At 49.2% G+C, this 20,671-nt stretch overlaps 2 protein-coding genes across 8 annotated transcripts in view; one reads left to right on the top strand and one right to left on the bottom strand.

The window, feature by feature from the left end:
• The window catches only part of macrod2 (mono-ADP ribosylhydrolase 2), a 284,197-nt gene that overhangs the window by 220,175 nt on the left and 43,351 nt on the right, over positions 1 to 20,671 (bottom strand). The gene's annotated exons all lie outside the window — the stretch shown is intronic.
• flrt3 (fibronectin leucine rich transmembrane 3) lies at positions 9,812 to 19,117 on the top strand. Its single transcript, XM_057048324.1, has 3 exons — positions 9,812 to 10,068; positions 14,394 to 15,091; positions 15,951 to 19,117. Exon 3 carries the CDS (start codon positions 15,996 to 15,998, stop codon positions 17,946 to 17,948), a length of 1,953 nt encoding a protein of 650 aa, XP_056904304.1. The 5' UTR covers positions 9,812 to 10,068; positions 14,394 to 15,091; positions 15,951 to 15,995; the 3' UTR covers positions 17,949 to 19,117.

Raw genomic sequence — 20,671 nt, 5'->3', positions numbered from 1 at the left:
CTAAGTAAGCTCCCGAGGAAACAGAGGGGAAAAAACACGGAATATTTTGTATATCCCATAGAGGAGCGACGCAGGCACCACGTCCCATCAGTGAAGCTCCGTAAACGCCGTCTCCAAGGAGAGGAGGGAAAAGACGCCGTCGGCAGGGTCAGCTGATGCAGTAACAGATGAGCGCCCCCCTCTTTTAGCCAGGCAGCGCCTCGTCAAATGAGCGGCGCGCTTGATTTGAAAGGTCACCGGTGATCGTCAGATCGGCAAGGGGGGGGCTACAGTCTGCAGGGCGCGGGGGGACACGGTGTCAAAGGAGAGGGGCCATATGAAAACTAGGCAGTGACAGCAGGTCAACATAGAGCAACAAATGCATAAAGATTTCCCTTAAAGCTCCGCCAGGCACTTATCGCTTGTCACTCTGACCCAGCATCTGCTTGCCAATCCGTCTGAGTGCTCAGGTAGGTGGGGGGGGGTTCCTCCCCTCCCTCCCCAACTCATCAGAGATGCATTGAAATTCAATCGCTCGCATGGAATCAATGGGTCGGAGGAGCAGATTAGAGCTGGAGGCAGCTGGAGGGAGCCGGCATCTGATCAGCTCGGCTATTCTTCTGTTTGTTTGCCTTCTCTTTACCTAAATGAGTAATTACTCCGGCACAGCCAATCACGTTAAGGCAGCCAAAGAGACACCTGCAGCAGCGCATTAACTGCCACGGGAAAATCTCCGTCTCCTACGCTAATTTCCACATGCTGCCTGCTGGGATGTAAGCAGAAAACAGCAGAAGATGTAAAAAAAAAAAAGGAAAAATTGTATTCTAAAGTTAATTTATTGGCAACATAGTTTGGCCGAACATCAACATCTAATAGAAAATCAATTTGAGGTTAAAAATCACATTTCACTCACTGTATGGGACCTTGATAAATTAGCAGTTTAACCCCAAGAAGGAAAAGAAAAATATCCAATTTGGGTTTTTGCACTCAAGCAGAAATTAATTTTTGTGTAACCAAGTGTGCGTTCATTATCCTTGATGAACTCCATTATTTACAGTATTCTGATGAACAGGCAGCCGTGAACCCCGCCCCTACCTCTTACTGCCCATTTTGTAACAAGACCCAGTTTTTAAAACGTAATAATAATGAAAATAAAACAAATAAAAGTGGCACTTTTATTGAGATTGTCTAATAAACTAGCTTTATGCCCAGCCAAGACTTGGCAACACTTTGGCAGGAGCTCAGAACAGCCTGTTTTATTAGCTCTGCCGATACTTCACCCTCGCTCATGCTGCTGAGTGTTGCAGTGTTCCGGTCCAGATGCGAGCTGGACTTCAGAACCTCTCAGTCAGACAGCCGGCAACAGCTTCAGAAAAAAAAGGGTTTCAAGGTCTTGGTAGAAACATGTTGAAGCCTGTCGATTAAGATTCACGGCGCCTCGAAGACCGAAACCAGGATGATGCTAATGACTATTGACACCAAAGGGGAAGTTTGAACTTAACAAGTTGATTAGAAAGGAACAAAAGCTGACAGACAGTAGTGCTGTAGTTAACGGTAGTACCAACCCCCACCACCGGTCACCCCAGGGTGAAGGAGGGAGGGGGCCCAGGTTCCACTGAGGGGCCACAGCCAATCAGACAGATTCAGGAGATGCTGAAGGATTTGGGTCACCAACAAACAATCCTTTAATCACGGGAACGTCTCTTCAGTTAGAATCTGACAACGACAGAAAAATGGAGACCTCTGACCAGCGGAGGAACTCTTTTCCTGGCACATGTGCAGCGCTGGGAGCCTCCTGCAGCGTCGCCGAGGTTCCCACTTTCTCTGCTTCCGTCCTGGATTAAGGTTAATGCCTTTCGCATCCCAAAATACAATAAGCTATATTGTAAACGCCACAAAACAGGTTTTTATTGGCAACATTGGCCCGATAAACAGCCAGGAGAACGCAGCTCCCCGGGGAGCCCCTCCAGCTGCCAGAGTCCGGAACCACATTCCTATACGTGGATAAGAGCCCCACGCCAATAAAACATGCCGTATGGAAAAGTGGGCTCGGTCACCACCCGGACATGACTGTAGGAAGAGGGAGTGGATGTGTGTGATGTGGACACACAGCGTTGACACCCTGTTGTTGTTAATGTGAACACTGTTGTGTTGCTTCTGCACGGCTTCAGGGGTGGAGACAGAAGGATGGAAATAACCTTCAGAACTTTAAGGAGAACTCTGCTGGTCCAGAATTGGCGATGACATTTAAAGACAAACAGTAATAGAATGAAAAAACTGGGATGAATGCCAAAGAAGGATATTAAAACCATTAATCTCGCAGTCGTTTCGACACAAACCAAGAATAACACCAGTTGTGTTTGTGGAGGAAATGAATCTGTCTCCATTTTAACTCAAAACCGGAATGATGATGTGAAAATTGCTGGGTTCTGATGGGTTCTGCTGGGTTGGCCGGTGTTGAGTAACACTGGAACTGCAAAAAGAAGATGACATGTTTGGAAAATGTGGGAAAAAAAGGAAATGTTGTTGGCTTTGCGTAATTTCACCTTTTCACCAGACGCCCGAGGAACCCAACAGTAAGTTTAGATAAAAACACGAAATACCGTCTCATTTTCTGGCTCTTTTTTTTTTTGAATCGTCATGAAAACAACTACAGATCTGTCCATTTGTTGATGCATCGCTCTCTTAATTATCAACCCGTGACCACGGCTGATCAGTAATTAGCGCTGGTCGGGAGTCGGCCTGCTCGTGGCTAAACGAAGAGAAAAGAGGGATTTCTGTCAGGAATGCTGGATAATTCCCATCTCGGCCCAACAATTCCCACCCACGCAGGCCAAAACATACAAGACGCGTCAGCGCGAGGAGACGAGGCAGAACGCACGCAGGAGTCCTCAGTCCTCAGGTCGCCCGTTCCTCTGCTCACACCCATATTTAACGATGAAAAAACAGCCTCCGCCGTTCCCCTGCAGCCCTGCTCGGAACCCAAACACACGGCAGTCGCGCGTCCTGATCGTGGGACGCCATCTTTGACCCCTCGGTCGCTGCAAACGTCCCCGCCGTGGGATCAATAAAGGCTCATCTTATCGGTATCTAAGTGACTGCAGGCTATCGATAGTCCAGGGCAAGTGCACGAGGGTCGCTGTGCACGTGCGCCGCTGCGGCTCACTGAGAACATGTGTTTTATCAGTTGCTGCCACTTGTTTGAACGGAGCCGCAATGAAAGCCTCGGCAAACACGGGGGGGGGGGGGGGGGGGGGCGGCGCGGGGCTAAAGTCAACAGTGGGAGCCGCGGCCGGGCCGGGGGCGCCCCCCGACGCAGCAGTGGACCGCCTCGCCTCGGCTTTACCAGGGATACCAACTCAGGGCCAATGTGTTCACGGGGGGGGGGGGGAATAAAACTGTCGGCTTATTCAGGAAAGGGAGGAAAATAAAAACACAAGCTGGTGGAAAAAAGCTGTCGAAACAGCGTCGACATTTAGGATCAAAGTGCAACAAGTTTCTGCACTGTGATCAGTAACTCACGAGGAGTAATTATGGAGATGACTGTGTTTATGGGATGTCTGTGGAAGGTCTTGTCATGTGATGAAGGCCACGAAAGAACAGGAACCCTTCCTGAGCAAGCGTCCCGTCCCCGTTCCAGCTGGACCTGTGGGGCGGGCCAGTACACTGGTCCCGAGTCCCTGTGGGCCCAGGGTGCCGAGACCTTTTCCCTCTGACCAGTGCTGAAGCAAGCACGAGCGCTCATCCTCGGGGGGGTTCTGCGTGAGAGAGTTGGGGGCGACTCCTTGAGCGCTCACAGAACTTTAACATAGTTGGCAGAATCTTTGCTTTCAAAACTCACTTAAAGGCTCTGAACACAGAGACGGGGGGGGGGGGGGAGGCAGCCCCCAACCTGCTCAGGTGAGGGGTGTGAATAAGGTACTGCTGCATGATCAGACGGGGGTGGGGGGGGCAGGTTAAACCTTCTCAAGTCTAGGTTTACAGTTTTAGGGTGGAAGCTTTATAACATTTGCATCTGTCATCAATCGGTTCTGTTCCAGAACATTTAAAAATAAAGAGCGCTGGGAACTAAAGGGCTTTTGTCAAGCAAATTCAGGCAGAAAGTGGTGGCGGAAATCGCCTTTTTTCTTTTCCTCCCAAAGAAGAAAAGTAGTTTTTCATGTTTTCTGATGTTTATGTAGAAACTTAATTCGAGCTTCAACAATAACAGGAGAGCTGTCGTATTCCGCCAGCAGAATAAAGACGCCCTTAATGAGAGACATTTAATGCAGCAGCATTAAAAGGCGGTGGGTTTAAAAATGTTGCCTCAAGTGCTTTTTCAATTACAGAGTATAGATGGGCTGCTGTTTCGCAGGCGACACATTGGAGGCCGTTGTTAGCAGGATTGCAATCGACCGGTGGAAGCAGCATATTCTCCTGAGGTTCTCTCTGTGACGCGGCAATAAGCTAGCACAGAAAAGTTAGCTGGGACACGCCAGTAGTGATCCGGTCCAGGAGCAGGACCGACAGCAATCCCCTCATGGGCCGTCACGCTGGCGTCACCTGCGTGCAGCCCCCTGCATGTGGGACCATTTCAAAGGGAGACTTCCCTCCGCCGAAGGCCGTTTATTCAATATGTATAATGCATGCAGATGAGATGAGGTTAAATTTGCAATTTATTGTGCAAATCAAATCCATCTTGCTGCTGCTGATGAAACTCTGCTGCGGTGGCACGTCGAGACAAACCCGCTGAGCTGCACACACACCTCTGAGAGGATCTCAACACATCTATAAATATTAATTTCTGTTGCCCTGGGTGTGATGGATGATGGTTCTAATGGCACCGCTGCTATTTACCAATTACACCCAGCCATATCCTTGATCAGCAGTTTGAAGGCTGCCTTCCCCTGGTTTCCTGGTCGTCTTTGATGGCTTCTGCAGAGCCTGTGAAAATGTCCCACTTGAGCTTCTATTGTTCATTTGAGAGGTTGAAGAACAGATGTTGAACATGTTGAAAATACTATAGTCAAGTTCATATAAGTGCACCGAGTCGGGTATGAGATCTGCTTTAAAATGTAAGAGAACAAGCTTTTTTTCCAGGCCTGAAGCAGTTTAAGGGGGCCTGATCTTTTCCCAAGGTTTTCCTTGATTCCTCCAATGAAACAGATTTGAAGGATTTGGAGAAGGTGTGTTTAACTGCCCCTGGCATTAATAAAAAGTGTATTTTTTTATTGCAGCAGTTAGAACTAAAAGCACGGCAGTTTAATGCAACGGTGCGTATTGTGATGGGCAACATGAGTCACGTTAATTACAGCCACAGTCACGTTAATTAAAGCCACAGCCAGAGGTCTGGTGAGGTTCACGCTGGAAGGTATCATCTTCCCTCCCACAAAGGGGACGGCACCGTTTCTGCTGCTGCCGGTGTGTTTATTCTGGCTAATGCTATCTGCTTTTACACTCTGGAAACGTCTTTGTGGGTGTGTTGTGGTCTGCTGTGGAGATTAGTTCTATTCTCTCTGGAAGTGTTGCAACGCGCCATTTGTGGAAACATCTCCACATCCAAGATATGCCCAAAATAAGCCCCAACTATAGAAATAGTCAAATATATCCCAGCATTGTTTCAACCGTGCCTCGGCTGCAGCGTGCGTAGGGCACAGGTCGTCTGAGGAGAATGTGTGAGGAGTCTGAATATTCCTGCTCGGCACTGATGTGACACCCACCACAACACAACCTCCTGCAGATGGCTGAATGGGGAAAAATCCTAGCAGAGTGGGATTAAGAGCTTCCTCTCCAGTTACTCCTAGTTTTACACAAAACACATCATTCACAAGCACCTTCCACTTCTGTCCTAATGGGGGGGGGGCAGCCTCGGAGAGCGTCTTTCAAGAAAGTCATAAACGTCCCCTTCACACAGACACCCCCTTCTCTTCAGCCATCATCACTTTCTAAAGGCTTCCTTTCAATGCCTGTTGAGGCTGAAGAGAAATGAGAAACCTGATCTCCAAACCACAGAGCCGTGTCAGACGCCAAGGTGAGGAACCTTCCAGCTGTTGCAGCGGCTCAGGTGTTACCTGAAAACACCTCCAGGCCAAGTTAAGTTTCAATTAGACGGCTGCCGTTCCTCTGGTTCCTCCACTACCTTCAGCAGACTCCCTCCCCCCACCCTCCCAAAAATGTCCACACACGTCAGCTCGGCACCGGCTGGTAACGGCGACGTGACGCAAGCCGAATCACATCGTTCTGGGCAACCGCGCAGAAGCGGGATAATGAGGATGTCGGCTTCCCTGAGCATGTAACTGTGGCTTCGGCTTTAAGCGGACAGCATTTTAAAATCATTTCATCCTGCAGCGGATGCTGTCGATTGTTGAGGAGAACCTGAGAACGGGATGAGAAACGCTTTAAAACTGTCACATTTATGCACCACTCGTGGGAGAAACAGTCGTCTACGCCGTGTGGGGGTAAAGAGTCCAAGACTTTGATCATGTTAGTCCAGTCTTCAGGACTCTCCCTTCACACCAGCCTAAATAGGCTTTGCTAATAAACACCCTTCCTCTATGTGCTCCAATCAAGCAGGCGGTAGAGCTGAAGGCCAGACGGATCTTATCTAAAGTGGCAGAGACGCGGTTTGTTCAAGGAGATAACATTAGCCGCCACTTCCTGTGCTTACAGTGGTAAAACCCGGACTGACCCTCTCAGAAGACCCTGACACTTTTAATTTCAAAGGGTCGCACTTCTGATTTCATCATCCCACACGCTGCCGAGTTCAGGAATTCTAAAGTGGACTGTTTGTCTTTGGGTGCGTTGGTGCTTACGCAGCATAGAAAGTCTATTGTAAAGATAAATGCTAACATTTAACAAGGGGAAGTTAAGAGAAAAGATGTTGGTTAATTAAGGATTTACTGCAGCAATAGTCAGCTGCTGACAAAAGGAGAGAGGGCTTTAAATGAGCTACATTAGCAATGGATGTGAAAACTCTTTTATCCTCTTTATTGTGCTGAGAAGCACGGCGAGGTCGGAGGGGGGCTTTGTCTGATCTGATCACACCACATTGTGTTTGGGGGTCATTAACCTCTGGGAGGTCCTGTGGCTGACAAGACAGGCCCGACCCCCCTGGACTTTGTTTTGTGGAACTGGCTCATCCCAGAGCTCCTCTGTCCCTACAGACAACACAAATAAGCAAAGAAAACAAAAGAGGAGCAGGGAAAACAGCCGACGGTGCGATTTGCATGACTTGTCATTCCTTCTGCAAACACACGGCTAACTGACGGCTGAGCGAGGCTCCTGGACCTGCCTCGGCAGCAGGATGTTGGCCTCTTTTTCCTACTCTGGGCAGTCATTTTGCACCAACATCTGGAGTCTACATCAGAAACAAGCACCAGCCTACGTGTCATTGGTGCGTTACGGCTGCACGCATCCGCAAAGACCCCAAAAAACCCATTAGATAAAGTTTTCCTGCGAAACATGGTGGATAATGCCGCCATGCTTCCATTAAAAGGCACGCACACACGAGCAGCATCTGTCTACTGAGTGGCTGATTGGATGATTTAGATCGGTGCCCCTCATCCACGGATCCCAGTTAAACTGCTGCGATGGTGAAAAGCTGCCTGTCGGGGTGGAAACGTGGAAATGAAAGGCCCACAGCAAAGATCGCTGCTAATTGCAGGTGGAAAATGAATATGCAAATAAAGCAGAAGGTAAATGAAAAACAAAGCGGGGGGTTTTGGCGCCGGTTAAGAACATGCAACGTCTATCAATAATGAATTCCAGTCAGAGCGAGCGCGGAGACATGAGGGAAAATCAGCCCCCCCCCACCCCCCCACAGCCCCCTGAGCAGTTTCAGGGCGTATTGTGTTTCACACATGCCTTTTCCATGAACACACAATGAACATAATTGACAGATAAATGGAAAATTGAAGGAGTTGAAATAATATTCATGATGCCTGGCTCACACAGGAGCGGCCGGACTGGATCTGCTGCAGTTTAAAAACAGGGTCCTCGGGTCTGCAAGCCTCTACCTGGAGATCACCAGAGCAGAGAAGTGAATCGATGAAGCGGTCGAACGTCTGTCATGACTGACCCACTCTGGTTCAGGACAGTCTGAACTAGAACGAGTCCAAGTGCTCGGTGTCCTGTCGCACCAGAGTCCAACAGCACTCTAAAAAGGGGGGTTCTTTATTTCTCTTTTCGGTGCCGACAGCAGACGGGGACACGAGCAAGCCACCAGGGGCTAGAATGGACCTGGGGGTAAGGAGACGACCATCCCCTTCATCTAAAGATGAACAGGGCAACAACCCCCCCCCCCAGATAACAGAAACCCAACACCCAGGTCCTCCAGTGGGGCTCTTTGTACATCTGAGTGAGGGTCAATCAAGAGCCGCTGACAGATGTGTCTGCAGTCGATTTGGGAAAGGAAACCGTGGTGAGGTCAGATGCAGGGTTCTCTGCCGACCCCCCCCCACCCCCACCCCCCAGGGGGAGACAAGGATCAAGTCAGGATGTCCAGGATCGACCTCTTCTCACCTCTCGCCTGGACTAATATAATAAAGAAAATAAGATCATCAACAAATCTGGGAAAGAAAACACGGCTCGGTGGAGACCCCGCGACACAAGAGGCCGTTTATTTCAGACAAATTTGCCTCCACATGAGAACCACATGGTCAAATTTGCCTTAAATCCTGCTGTTTGGAAGCAGGAGCCCTTTAGCGGGAAGGTAAACATCATTTACACACAGCTGCTCCAGGCTAAAGTGTCGGCTCAGCTCGCTATTAGGACGGCGAGCATGTGGAACTGGCATCCCCATACGTTAAGGCCACAGTTTGACCACTTTCCATACTGGGAATAGCGAGCTCGGAGGTTCCTGCACCGGTCGGATACGTCCATCCAAATAGGGCTCTAACTGAGTCGTGCAGTGCTGTGCATGACAGGAGGTTACATCGAAGCGGACCAGAACTTTACTGACCAACAAAGAGCTGATGAATCACATCTGAAGGTTGAAGTATCACCAAACGTGAACGACAGGACAGACTGAAGCCTAATGAGCCTGAGCTGATGAGCAAAACGTAGATTTTAGTGGATGTCACGCGTGAGCAGAGCCTCCGCGTTGGTCGGACAGCTGTGCACGTCACGCAGATCGGACCGCTGACCCAGTGGCGTGGACGGGAGGCTGTAGCCCAACAGACGAACTAAGCTGCTCCTCTGGCTTGTCCAGTAGCCAGAGGGGGAAGACAGCGGAGATGAAGCAGGGCAGGAGAGAGTGTCGGCCGGGTCGGCCCATCTGGACAACCCTCCGACGAGCTGGGTGACTCACGGGCCTGGAGGGGAGAGCACCCTCGTTCTGGCTGGGTTTCTAGATGCATCCGAGGGGGTTGAGTAGGGAGTAAGAAGAGCTGAGGTCCGAATGATTCAGGAGAGACATTTATGTCACAACACACATGGAATATGTGCAGTTCTTTCCAAATGATTCTGACATGGGGTGTTTAAATAACCTGACTCAAGAGTTTTTATATTCTAACTGTTCTCAGTTGTTCTTTTAAACTTGCTGGAAATAAAGGCCTGTTACAAACCCTGATGTCTAAACAACTATATTTTCCAGGGCATACGACTGAACAAGCAACATTTAGACACATTTAACAAAACACCATGTGTCAAACAACAGTGCAAATTAAAGTGCACGATTCCGTTTCCTTCTCAGGGAGCTTTTGCCTTCCACCAGTGGTAAACGCTGGTTTTGGACCAGTCTTTCCCTTCCCTCCACTCCACCTAGTGCTCCCAGCCAACACTGCATCCGTCCACCGTCTCCCAACCGGAGAGAGGGGGCGGGGCCTGGCCCTGGCCCCGCCCCCCGATGACATCAGCGCCCTACAGAAGCTCGAGGCAAACGCAACTACACATTAGTACTGCGATCTGGCCGTGCAGCGATTTCCATGCACAGCCTACAGACGCGTGCGTGTGTGTGGGAGCAGCAGTAAACACAGCCGAGCTGCAGCAGAACCAGACGGAGTTTTTCATCGGATCTCCGCTGAAATACCGGATCGGATTATTTCCCCCCTATTGTGAACTCCCTTCTCAGAGGATACCTGTTACTTGGCATATTGGGGGTTGAATACAGAGGTAAGTGCGCGGTCTGCTGGCGCGGAGAATCTTAATCTTTTTTGGATCTTTTCTTCTTGCAAAGGGAATCCAAAGTCATGCGGAATCATCAGGAGTTGTTGGTGTCGAATGCATTTGCCTCTCGTGTTTCGTCATAAGTACTGTTCCAAAAGGCGTATTTCCCAACCTTTTCGGGTTGGTATAAGGGGCAAAAAGCACTTTTTCCATGTCCTTAGTTGAAGCGCTGCAGGCGAATGTGCTGCGACTTCAGCACATAGATCACCTCTCATCTCGAGCTCCTCTCATATCTGCAGCTTGCGGTTCCATCCCGCACAGACCCCCTAAAAGACTGACTGTAGAGCCGCGATTGTGTCTCCGGTTCGGCGCTCTCCTTCGTCCATGGGACTCGACCATCCTCCGCGGAGGCGCCCTGGATCTGCACGAACGTCTGCGGCCGCTTCATTCGGCGATTTGGGCAGCGAATCCAACTCAAACAGTCAGGCGTGAATAGGCAAACTTGCTCGGATTAGGGGCGCCTGTCCTGGTGTCGCAGACCGAGCGGGCACCCCGGGGTGCGGCTGAAATCGCAGCGCACATCCCGCAGAGTGGGACATGAAGGGGAACTCCGCTCAATGCGTCCGCGGCGTCAGCGTCTGGGCTCCTTTTCATATACATTCGCAACATACAGTCCGCAGCTGGACGCCTGGTGCAGACCAAAGCCTGGTTCAGACCAGAGCCCGGTGCAGACCAAAGCCTGGTTCAGACCAGAGCCCGGTGCAGACCAGAGCCCGGTTCAGACCAGAGCCCGGTGCAGACCAGAGCCCGGTTGCAGACCGAGCAGAGCGTCGGTGGGAGAGCGCGTCAGGGCGCAGTTCTCCCCGGGGGAGGAGAAGCACCAAATTCAGGTTTTCTCAAGTTGTGCGCACAGAAGCCGGAGCCGTTTGGATTCAGACCCCAGATTTGGGGATGTCGCCGATGTCTTTGAGATGATCCCCATGATATAACGGCGGCTGCTGCGGTGGGAGAAGCCCCACATGTGACGCACTGAGCGCGCATTTCTGCGTGTTTCTGCCTTAACTGCTCAACAATAAAGTGGCGGAGACGATTCCCACTCAAGCTTTAAGGCTTATTGGCACCACGGTAATCCAACTTAACACAACCCCTTATCTTGATAAGACTGTAAGGACATTTAAACGACCGACACCGTTTATATAACCGACAGGCTTGTGTCTGACTTATTTATTCTTGTTAAGCCACTAATGGCGCAGGCAAGTCTGCCCTCAGTTGTGAAGCACTCTCATGATAGATGTCTGTTGTTCAGGTTGTTGCAGAGACAAAGAGAAAAACAGCCCGTTAAACATGGCAGACACAGGCCCGGATCAATTGTGGTCGGTGACGACCGCCTCTGGCTCAGCTCCCCAGTCAATTGCTTTCACTGTGAATTCACGCCGACAACTAACCGGCTCACACGGACGCCATCTCCTGTGACCAGGAGAGTTCCAGCATCAGAAATGTATGAGGGGGCCAGGCAAACACTAATAATGAGACCTTAATAAGCGCACGTCATCCTGGCTGGATCCTCTGGCACCGCCGAGGCCTGACTCACGTCTTTACATAATTCTGTCAGCGGCGAGGACGAACGGCGAGGAACAAACATGGCTGCACCGAGGACGGCGAGATAAGAGAGGGGGGACAGTGGCTGGGCCAGGAGGAGGGTGACACGGGTGCTTCAGCCGAGATGGACTCCAGCGTTCTGCTGCTCGTCAAGCAGACTCTCCTCTGGTTTTGCAGTGCCTACCACCCCCATGTGGGGAAAAGGCTCTGCAGCTGCTTCACATCTCTCCTTTCAGGCAGCTACAAAAGAGAGACCCCCCGTCTGTCCCAGGCCTCCGTGCCCTTAGTGGGCCGGCAGCAGTATCATCTGTCCGGCCCGTCTGAAGACCACGCCGGGAGGCCTCGCACCAAATCTGCCTAAATTAGCACAGATTTACGCCCATTTTCTCTTCGGCTGAACGTTTTTTTCCTGTGTGTGTGGATTCAGACGTGGCCATGAATGCTCCATTGTGCCGACTGCCGCCCGCCGTTCTGACGTACAACTTAGTAATATGCAAATGTAACGTGCTTTTTGGACAAAAACTTTGCTCAGTCGGGGGGAGAAACCCAACAAATAACGTTTGACTTTTCTATCAGGTTAGTTCCAACTGCCCCTCAAAATAGATCATACAGACCCCGGTCTTTCATATTTTATTTTTAGCCGCCAGTGCTTCTGGAGACATCTCAGCTTACTAAAACATATCGCAAACAAAACATAATCGCTATTTAGTGCTATATTATGAATTTGAAGGAATAATCAACAGCGGATACAAACATTGATTTCCCAATGGAGAGTTCTACTGTGGTTCAAATTTAATTTCAGAGCTCATGAATAATGTAGCATTCAGCCATTACTACTGCTACAGCTCTCCCCCTGCTAAATGTAGCCTCGGCATGTTATTCGGGATTTTCGGGGCCTAAAAAGTCATCCTTATCTGCAATAATTCTGACAGCCATGAAATTGTTTCCATTGCAGTTTTTACAAAGCCTTTCATGTACAGAGTATGACTGGGGGCACCGAATCGTGAGCTCCTTTATTGTGGGCTAATGTGCATTTATGCGTGTTGAACACATAATGGCGACCAGTGGCCGGCTTTGTGCGAGCCTCCCACACTTTGCTCTCAAAGGTAACAGGCTGTATACATAGGCGCTTTTACCAGGATGCTCAATTTAACGTCGCCAGTTCAGATTAAATGAAGCAGAAGCCTCCGTGGCTGAAAGAGAAATCTCCTGTCGGCTGAGAGGGCTTATTAGGAGGATGGAGGGAGACGTCCGTCTGTAAAAAATGTTTATCTCGGCCCGTGTGTGCCTGCCTGGCGACATTTGTGGGGGTCCGATATGTCCGTAAATTAAATGTTAAGATAAGATGGACAATTGGCGAATTAAACCCGGTGAAATAATGTTGGAAAAGGCCTCCCAGACAAACGCGGTGGAGGCTGGAAGGCCCACACAGCAGATGAACAATGGAGCGGGGCCGCTCTGGAAACACCGCGGCCAGAGGAAGAGCATCAGCCAGGGACCTTCTCGTGCAGTCTGCAAGCCTGGATTAAGTTATAGACATCCAGCAAATGCACCTCTCTTCTGCTCAAAATCCTCATTGGCTGTTTTCTCTGAACGCTTCGCCAAGAAAAATCAGGCAGTGCACGTATAGAAAAAGATCTCAATGCACTAAAAAAATAAATCTCAAAATGGGGAGAATATTTTAAGGGAGCGCTAAGACTGCGCTCTTAATATTCAGAAGATGAAGAACTTAACAAAACGAGGAGTAAAGAGCTATTTAAATTTGAAATGGCTTGACAGAGTGCTGCGTTAAAAGTTCATTCCAACAGACAGCAGATATCCCCTCCATCATCTCACCATTTTCCAAAAGTCCATTACTAAAATTCATCTTCCCCCCCATGTGTCAGTCTATATCGTGGTGGCTGCTGGAGGTCACATGTGGTGCGTCCCCCCCCAGACTCTGATCGACTGCTAATGTAATGTTGGCCTGAGAGGACGTGTTTAGACGGAACAGAAGGGAGCGGAGCGTTATTAGTAGACAGCATCCACTCCTTGGAATGGAGTTACAAGCCCCTCAGCCCCCCGTGTGGTGGGTTACAACTGTTAAATGGCTGCGCCCCTTGTTCCTAATTTACCTTTTCATGTTTTACAGCAAGGGGGGGGGGGGGGGGCACGGCCCACGGGTCACGTTCAGGCTCGACGTGAGGACGCAGGCCTATTGTTTCACAGAAGGAAACATAACATTTTCTCTTGCAGAGGAAATTCTATTTTTACTGAAGAAACAATATTCACAGAACGTAAGAGGGTGGGGTTGAGGCTCAGGGGTCAAAGAGAAGGGGGGAGGGGGCACAGCCTGCCTCTTTTTTTAGAAATTTAAATGAGACTCATTACTCATGGGTGTGTTTTTAAAGATAGGCGGAACCCACCATTGCCCCTGAAGTGTCTGAATCTTGACTAAACTTGGATTTAAATGAGGGAAGTCGGAATTATGACTCCTCACACGGAGGCTTGTGCACGGCTCCGCTGAGCCAGGAAGAGCATAGAGGCTCCACTCTGCGTCGTATTGATGGGCTCTAAAGCACGCTCGTCTTTTTCTGCCGCGGCGCTCTTTAGCAGCGCCTCCAAAAAGGCTCAATAGCCACAATCTGCTTACAAAGGGAAAGCAAGTGGATTTCTGAAGGGGATATTTACGCCGTGGAATAGCTCGAGTGCGATACGGGGACATTAAATCTGTTTCTCTGATTATTTTTCAGGGTGAGAAGACCACGGCTGCAGACGCGTGAGGAAGGCAGCACACGGACGGATCAAGGCTTCACCTGTTTGCCTCCTTAAAGGGAAGAAGAACATTGGTTATTTGTTTCAGGAAAAGGGATCAGAACCCCGGATTAATGTGTATACAGCCTCGACAAGGGAGCAAAGGATTCTGGGTTACCTGAAGACCTGGAGTGCACGAGTGAAAAGGCTTGGATTGAGCCTCTGGCAGAGGGGATTGGCATGGCTCAGACCAGCTTTGTGTCAACTCATCATGCCTGTCAGGCCTGACGCAAGGCAGGAGCCTCTGCTAAAGCTCGCCGCGCTCTACCCCGGGATCGCCATACACCGTCCCACAGAGCTCACGCGCAGTTATGGCCGCTGAAATCGCCGCTTTCGCCGGCATTTAGGATTTTTGATATCACCTGCGAGCGCGCGCTTTTGTGCGTGAAAGGAGATGCTTTTTCCACAGGCTTATCTGCCATGGTAGAGCCATTGAAAGGCTGAGCTTCCTACGCAACACGGGAGGTCAACGTGCACACAAGGATCAGCTCTGCAAACACTGACCAGGTCAGGATATCAGCCACAAACCCCTCGGACAAACTTTTCTCCTTTCAGGAAGGATAAGAGCAAATTCAGCAGCGGGTCTTGATTGGATTTCTGGCGGCTCGGAGAGGATTTAGCACGTCGTATAAATCAGGTATGACAAACATGGATTTCTTTGGTTATTTCCACATCACTGATCGCACCACTATTTTTAATTAGATCGGCAGGAAGAGAGGTCACGGAAGGAATACATAATTAAAGCAATAAATCCGTATCAGCTTAATTAAAAGTGAACAACTCATCAATATGGGGGGGGGGGGGGGGGGGGGGGGGGGGGGGGGGGTAAATGACTCCTTTTGATTTGCTCACTATTTTTTCCTGCTTGTAATGTTTGATATATTTACAATATATGTTAAATAGTATGAAACCTTTGAGAGGTGCTTGGAACACTGACTTCCCGTGAGCTCATCAATAGATAAGAGATTCTCCGCCACCTTCTAAGTGGCTGGTTAAGCAACAGAATGTGAATGGATAATGATCTCACTGGACTTCAGAGTATGTCCTTTCCACAACATTTCAACAACAAAGCCTGACTTTGTTCGCCCTCGTGGTCTGCAGCCATGAAAGGCAGCCTTGAGTTCCAGAGGAGTGTAAAACAACCAGGGAAGGATGTTACATTTCAAGCCCAGGCCAGAGAGCAGAAGCGCCGGGATTCAATTCACACTGTTCCTATGAAAAAGAGAAGCAAAAAAAAAAAAAAGGAAAAATGTTCTGGCTGAAATGCAGCTTACCTTTAAATTTGAAAATGGTGAAATAATATCCTGACAATTTTAACACGCTGCCACGATCAAACGACCACTCTTAAAATCGTAAGCTAAAAATAATCATTCAGCAGGTTTTTGCTTCTTTTTTTTTTAACTAAAGGTGCTGCGGGCAGCAGAGAAATGTTGCCCTTTTCTCTTTTAAACCGCACATTTGTCCACATTACATTTGTCCACGTCTCCTCTCTCCAGGGGCTCTCGGCTAATTAGAGGAGGAGGCAACAGCACCGTTTCAAGATGGTCCGTCAGTGCAAGGCCTTGATCCTCTTCCTCATCAGGATCGGGCTGCTGCAGGGTCTCGCTAACCCCCTGGTCACCTCCGCATCCTGTCCCTCGGCATGCCGCTGCGACGGGACCTTCATCTACTGCAACGACCGCGGCCTGACGGCCATCCCTACCGGAATGCCGCAGGACGCTACAGTGCTTTTTCTGCAAAACAACCGCATCAAGAGCTCAGGCATCCCCGCCGAGCTGCGCCAGCTCAACAACGTGGAAAAGATCTATCTTTACTGTAACAACTTGGATGAGTTTCCCACCAACCTTCCGCTGGGTTTGAAAGAGCTCCACCTTCAGGAGAACAACGTTCGGATGATTACACACGCCTCTCTGGCTCAAATTCCCTTCATTGAAGAACTGCACCTGGACGATAACTCTGTATCAGCAGTTAGCATAGAGGAGGGGGCTTTCAGAGACAGTAACCACCTCAGACTTCTTTTTCTATCTAGAAACCACCTGAGCGCCATTCCTTCTGGCCTACCCACAAGCATCGAGGAGTTGCGCTTCGATGACAACCGCATTTCCTCAATTTCGGAGCAATCGCTGCAGGATCTCATCAATCTGAAGCGGCTAATCCTGGACGGTAACCTGCTCAACAATCGTGGGATTGGCGAGATGGCTTTCATCAACTTGATTAACCTGACGGAGCTCTCGCTGGTGAGGAACTCTTTGACATCGCCGCCCGCCAACTTACCCGGCACCAGCTTGGAGAAGCTGCAGCTCCAAGATAATCACATTAACAGAGTCCCACCTGGGGCTTTTGCCTTCCTGAGGCAACTGTATCGCCTGGACCTATCTGGCAACAACCTTAGCAGCCTCCCTCAGGGTGTGTTTGAAGATTTGGACAATCTGACGCAACTCTTGCTACGTAACAACCCCTGGCAGTGCACTTGCAGGATGAAGTGGGTGCGCGACTGGCTGCGGTCGTTGCCCACCAAGGTGAATGTGCGTGGTTTCATGTGCCAGGGTCCTGACAAGGTGAAGGGCATGGCCATCAAAGACCTGACCACAGACATGTTTGACTGCACGGATTCAGAACTCAATCCCACCTATGAGTCCAGCACAGTTCCCAACGTGTTACGCCCCTCGCAGCCCCAGTGGCCGTTGTTTGTGACCAAGCGACCTTTTGTAAATAGACCCGACGCTGGTAGGAATTTCCACAGCACCACCACGTCTTCGGGCAGAAAGATCATCACCATCAGTGTCAAGTCCAGCAGCACGGACACAATACACATATCATGGAGGATATCCCAGCCCATGACGGCCCTGCGGCTCAGCTGGCTGAAGCTGGGCCACAGCCCAGCCTTCGGCTCCATCACTGAGACCATTGTGCAGGGGGAGAGGAGGGAATACCTGCTCACCGCACTGGAGCCGGACTCTTCCTACAGGATATGCATGGTTCCCATGGAGACCAGTAACATTTACCTGTCAGATGAGACCCCAGTTTGCATAGAGACAGAGACTGGTTCACACAAATCCTACAACCCGACGACGACTCTGAACAGAGAGCAGGAGAAAGAGCCTTACAAAAATTCCAGTCTGCCTTTGGCTGCCATCATCGGAGGCGCCGTGGCTCTTTTGGCAATAATTATGTTGGCGCTGGTGTGTTGGTATGTCCACAGGAACGGTTCACTCTTTTCCAGGAACTGCACCTACAACAAAGGCCGACGGAGAAAGGACGACTACGCCGAGGCCGGCACGAAGAAGGACAACTCCATCCTGGAAATACGAGAGACTTCTTTTCAGATGATTCCTATAAGTCACCTGCCTGTATCCAAGGAGGAGTTTGTGATACATACCATCTTTCCCCCTAATGGCCTGAGTTTATACAAAAGCCCCCACAGCGAGAACAGCCTGAACAACAGAAGCTACAGAGACAGTGGAATACCAGATTCAGACCATTCCCATTCATGATACTGCGCATAGCCATTCCTGATGACTCCTGGACTACAACAGAGTGGCAAGACTTTTACAAAACACTGGATCTTTAAGACTTTGGAAGTAATGTTCTGTACATTTGCCATATAATTTATATTTAAGGACGTTTTATGAAGGAGACCGTTCCTGTTGCAGGCCATCACTGGACCATCAGTGGGTATTGTGACTAACTGCAATTCTATATTTTAGGGATTTGTAGTAATTTGTACTGTATTTCCTTCGCTAAGGGTTCTCGACCAACTAAAAGAAACTCTGTGTTCTACTGAGATTTGATGACTTGTCAACTGTGAAAGTGGGTTTTCATTGCTGTGTTGAACAATCAGTCCTTAGAAAACCTTGTAGTATAAGCACAGGTCATTCTTATAACTTTGTGGCTGTCTAAAAAAAAAACAAAAAGCAAAAAAAGACACATCATGTAAACTAAGGCACAGCTGACGAGTTAATTAGCAAAGCAAGCATGTTGCCCTCAAAACAGATGCACAGTCAGTAGTTATCTCCAAATTCTCTGGACCAAACGTCTCGCTTCACCTGGTATGGAGGACATAACTAAAGAGGTGCCGTGCTTTATTTCTTTGCTTTATTCATTGTGTGATTTGTTGTTTTTTCCCGATGGCGAGGGGGAACACACGTGCGCACCCGGGCGAGGTTCCAGTGTGTCTGATTTTAGACTGCAGGCCACAGCAGACACAGCAGCCCACTGAAGCACACTGACCCAGAAGGAGCGCTCTGCTCCTCCAAACGAGCCGAGCGAGCTGGCAAACACACAACACGTCACAATTCTGATCCGCCCACAACGGCCGTATGACCGCGGCGGCGTTCGCTTCCACACGCACATCGTCCCGACGAGCACGCCAACCAGACAAAACGCCTTTGCTTTCTTTGGACTTGCGCAGCGGCAGCAAGTCCTTGTTATTAGTATTATTTTGTATTATTTTCCAAACACATTATTGTTTTCAGAATTTGAAATTACCTGTTCTTAACGATTAAAACCAAAGTGCATTGTATGCCCTTTGGCCAGTCTTGTATGTGCCTTGATCCAATGCTTATTGTATTTAGCTTTTTAAGAAACCAGTGACTTTTTTTCATACACACTTGAATATGAAAAAATATTGGTCATATTACAAAATAAAAGTGGATAAAAAACACGACACCGAGTGTGACTTCTCCCAGCCAGACTTGTGACCCTCTGATGTTTTCCTTTATCCCGTTATCCCATTCCACGGGCTCCTTTTTTCTTTTTCCCTGCGCCTGCTATGCTGCTTTAGGCTCTGTCTGTTCCTTCGTGCGAGGAAGTCATGTGTGACTTATCTGATTGGCTGGAGAGAGAAATGTCACAATAGAGTAGAAATAGGACTGTGGCGAGATTGGACTCTCGGGCTTGATGAAACTCCGTGTCACCGGGGCAACGGGAATGTGATGAAGAGCCACCATACGGAGAGGTGGTGCCTGTCTCTGTACAGGACATGACTCCAGCCTGCAGACAGCTCCAGCTCACCAAGGACACCACTCAAAAGAGACACAATAGCAGATCAGCAGAAAGGATCAGCCACATGCACAAATGTACACAGCTGAGAAGCTGTGAACTCTGGGAATTACTGAACACATGAAGCTAGACATACTGACACACACCACCCTGAACCTCTTTACACACAGAACGCTTTAATTACTGGAAGGAGAGCCACTAAAAGCTGTGCAAGCTAAGCAAACCTTCAATATGCACCGAGCCTGCTACCTAAATATACGAGGGATTAACATGGCATTAAAGTAAACAGACCACGTTCGGGAGGTCTGGGAGCAATAGGCTGCACATGAAGGGCGTTTGTTGAAACATCTGTTGAATAGAACGGGCATGGCTGGTGATTTCTGTTACAGCGATGAAAGGGGCAAACGTCCACATTAAAGTTCGGCGACAGATTTTAGTGCTGAGAATTTTTCTATTTTCAAAGTAGTTCAGCAAATGTTGAGAAAGGGAAGGAGACTAATTTAGGGTTGGGGGGTGGCTGAGCAGGAAGGGTGACAGTGGGAGTGTTTTCAGGATTGACCACGAACCCCCGTCGCTCTTGAGCCTGTGCCAGCATGTGTGTGTGTGTTTGGTGCTAAGAGCCCTGAAGATACTCCGGGATGAAGCTCATTTATTTACTCTTTCCTGATGAGATCACTTCATTCCTTGAGGAAAAGGTGTTGTTTTGCAGCGTTGTTGCGGCTGAAGTGGCTGATTTTAGGATGCAACCACGCACTAGCCACTCTCACATTTTTCTTAACATTGTGATGAATTGCAGTTTAAAAAGAGTGTTCCTTTGTTCCAGCTTTCACTAAAAATAATACATCAACCCCAGCATCTAAGTGGATTCCTGCTGAATCCTGGGACAAAATGAATGACCCAGACAACTGATGACCCTGCGTGAACTCACTTATCACTGGTGACCCCTGACCCATCTGTCCCTTTACTCGATTCCTTAATCATTCTCATGTTCTCAGTCGAGCCTTTTGAACAACACAATTGATGACATGAATTTGTCTCCTGTGTGACACATACAGAATCTAATTAAGTTTGTCTTTTATGCGACTGGAGAATGAAACTAACGAAGGCAGCTGGACCGTCTGCCCCAGGCTGCTCTTCCTCCTATTGTAATGGCGCGCTCACATTTGCATTGCTATAGATGCTCCTGTCAAAGCACCTCTGGATGACCTCACTACTG

The sequence above is a fragment of the Takifugu flavidus genome, chromosome 11 (genome assembly GCF_003711565.1).
Source record: "Takifugu flavidus isolate HTHZ2018 chromosome 11, ASM371156v2, whole genome shotgun sequence".
Lineage (NCBI taxonomy): Eukaryota > Metazoa > Chordata > Actinopteri > Tetraodontiformes > Tetraodontidae > Takifugu > Takifugu flavidus.
This window is presented reverse-complemented; position numbering and strand designations above follow the sequence as displayed.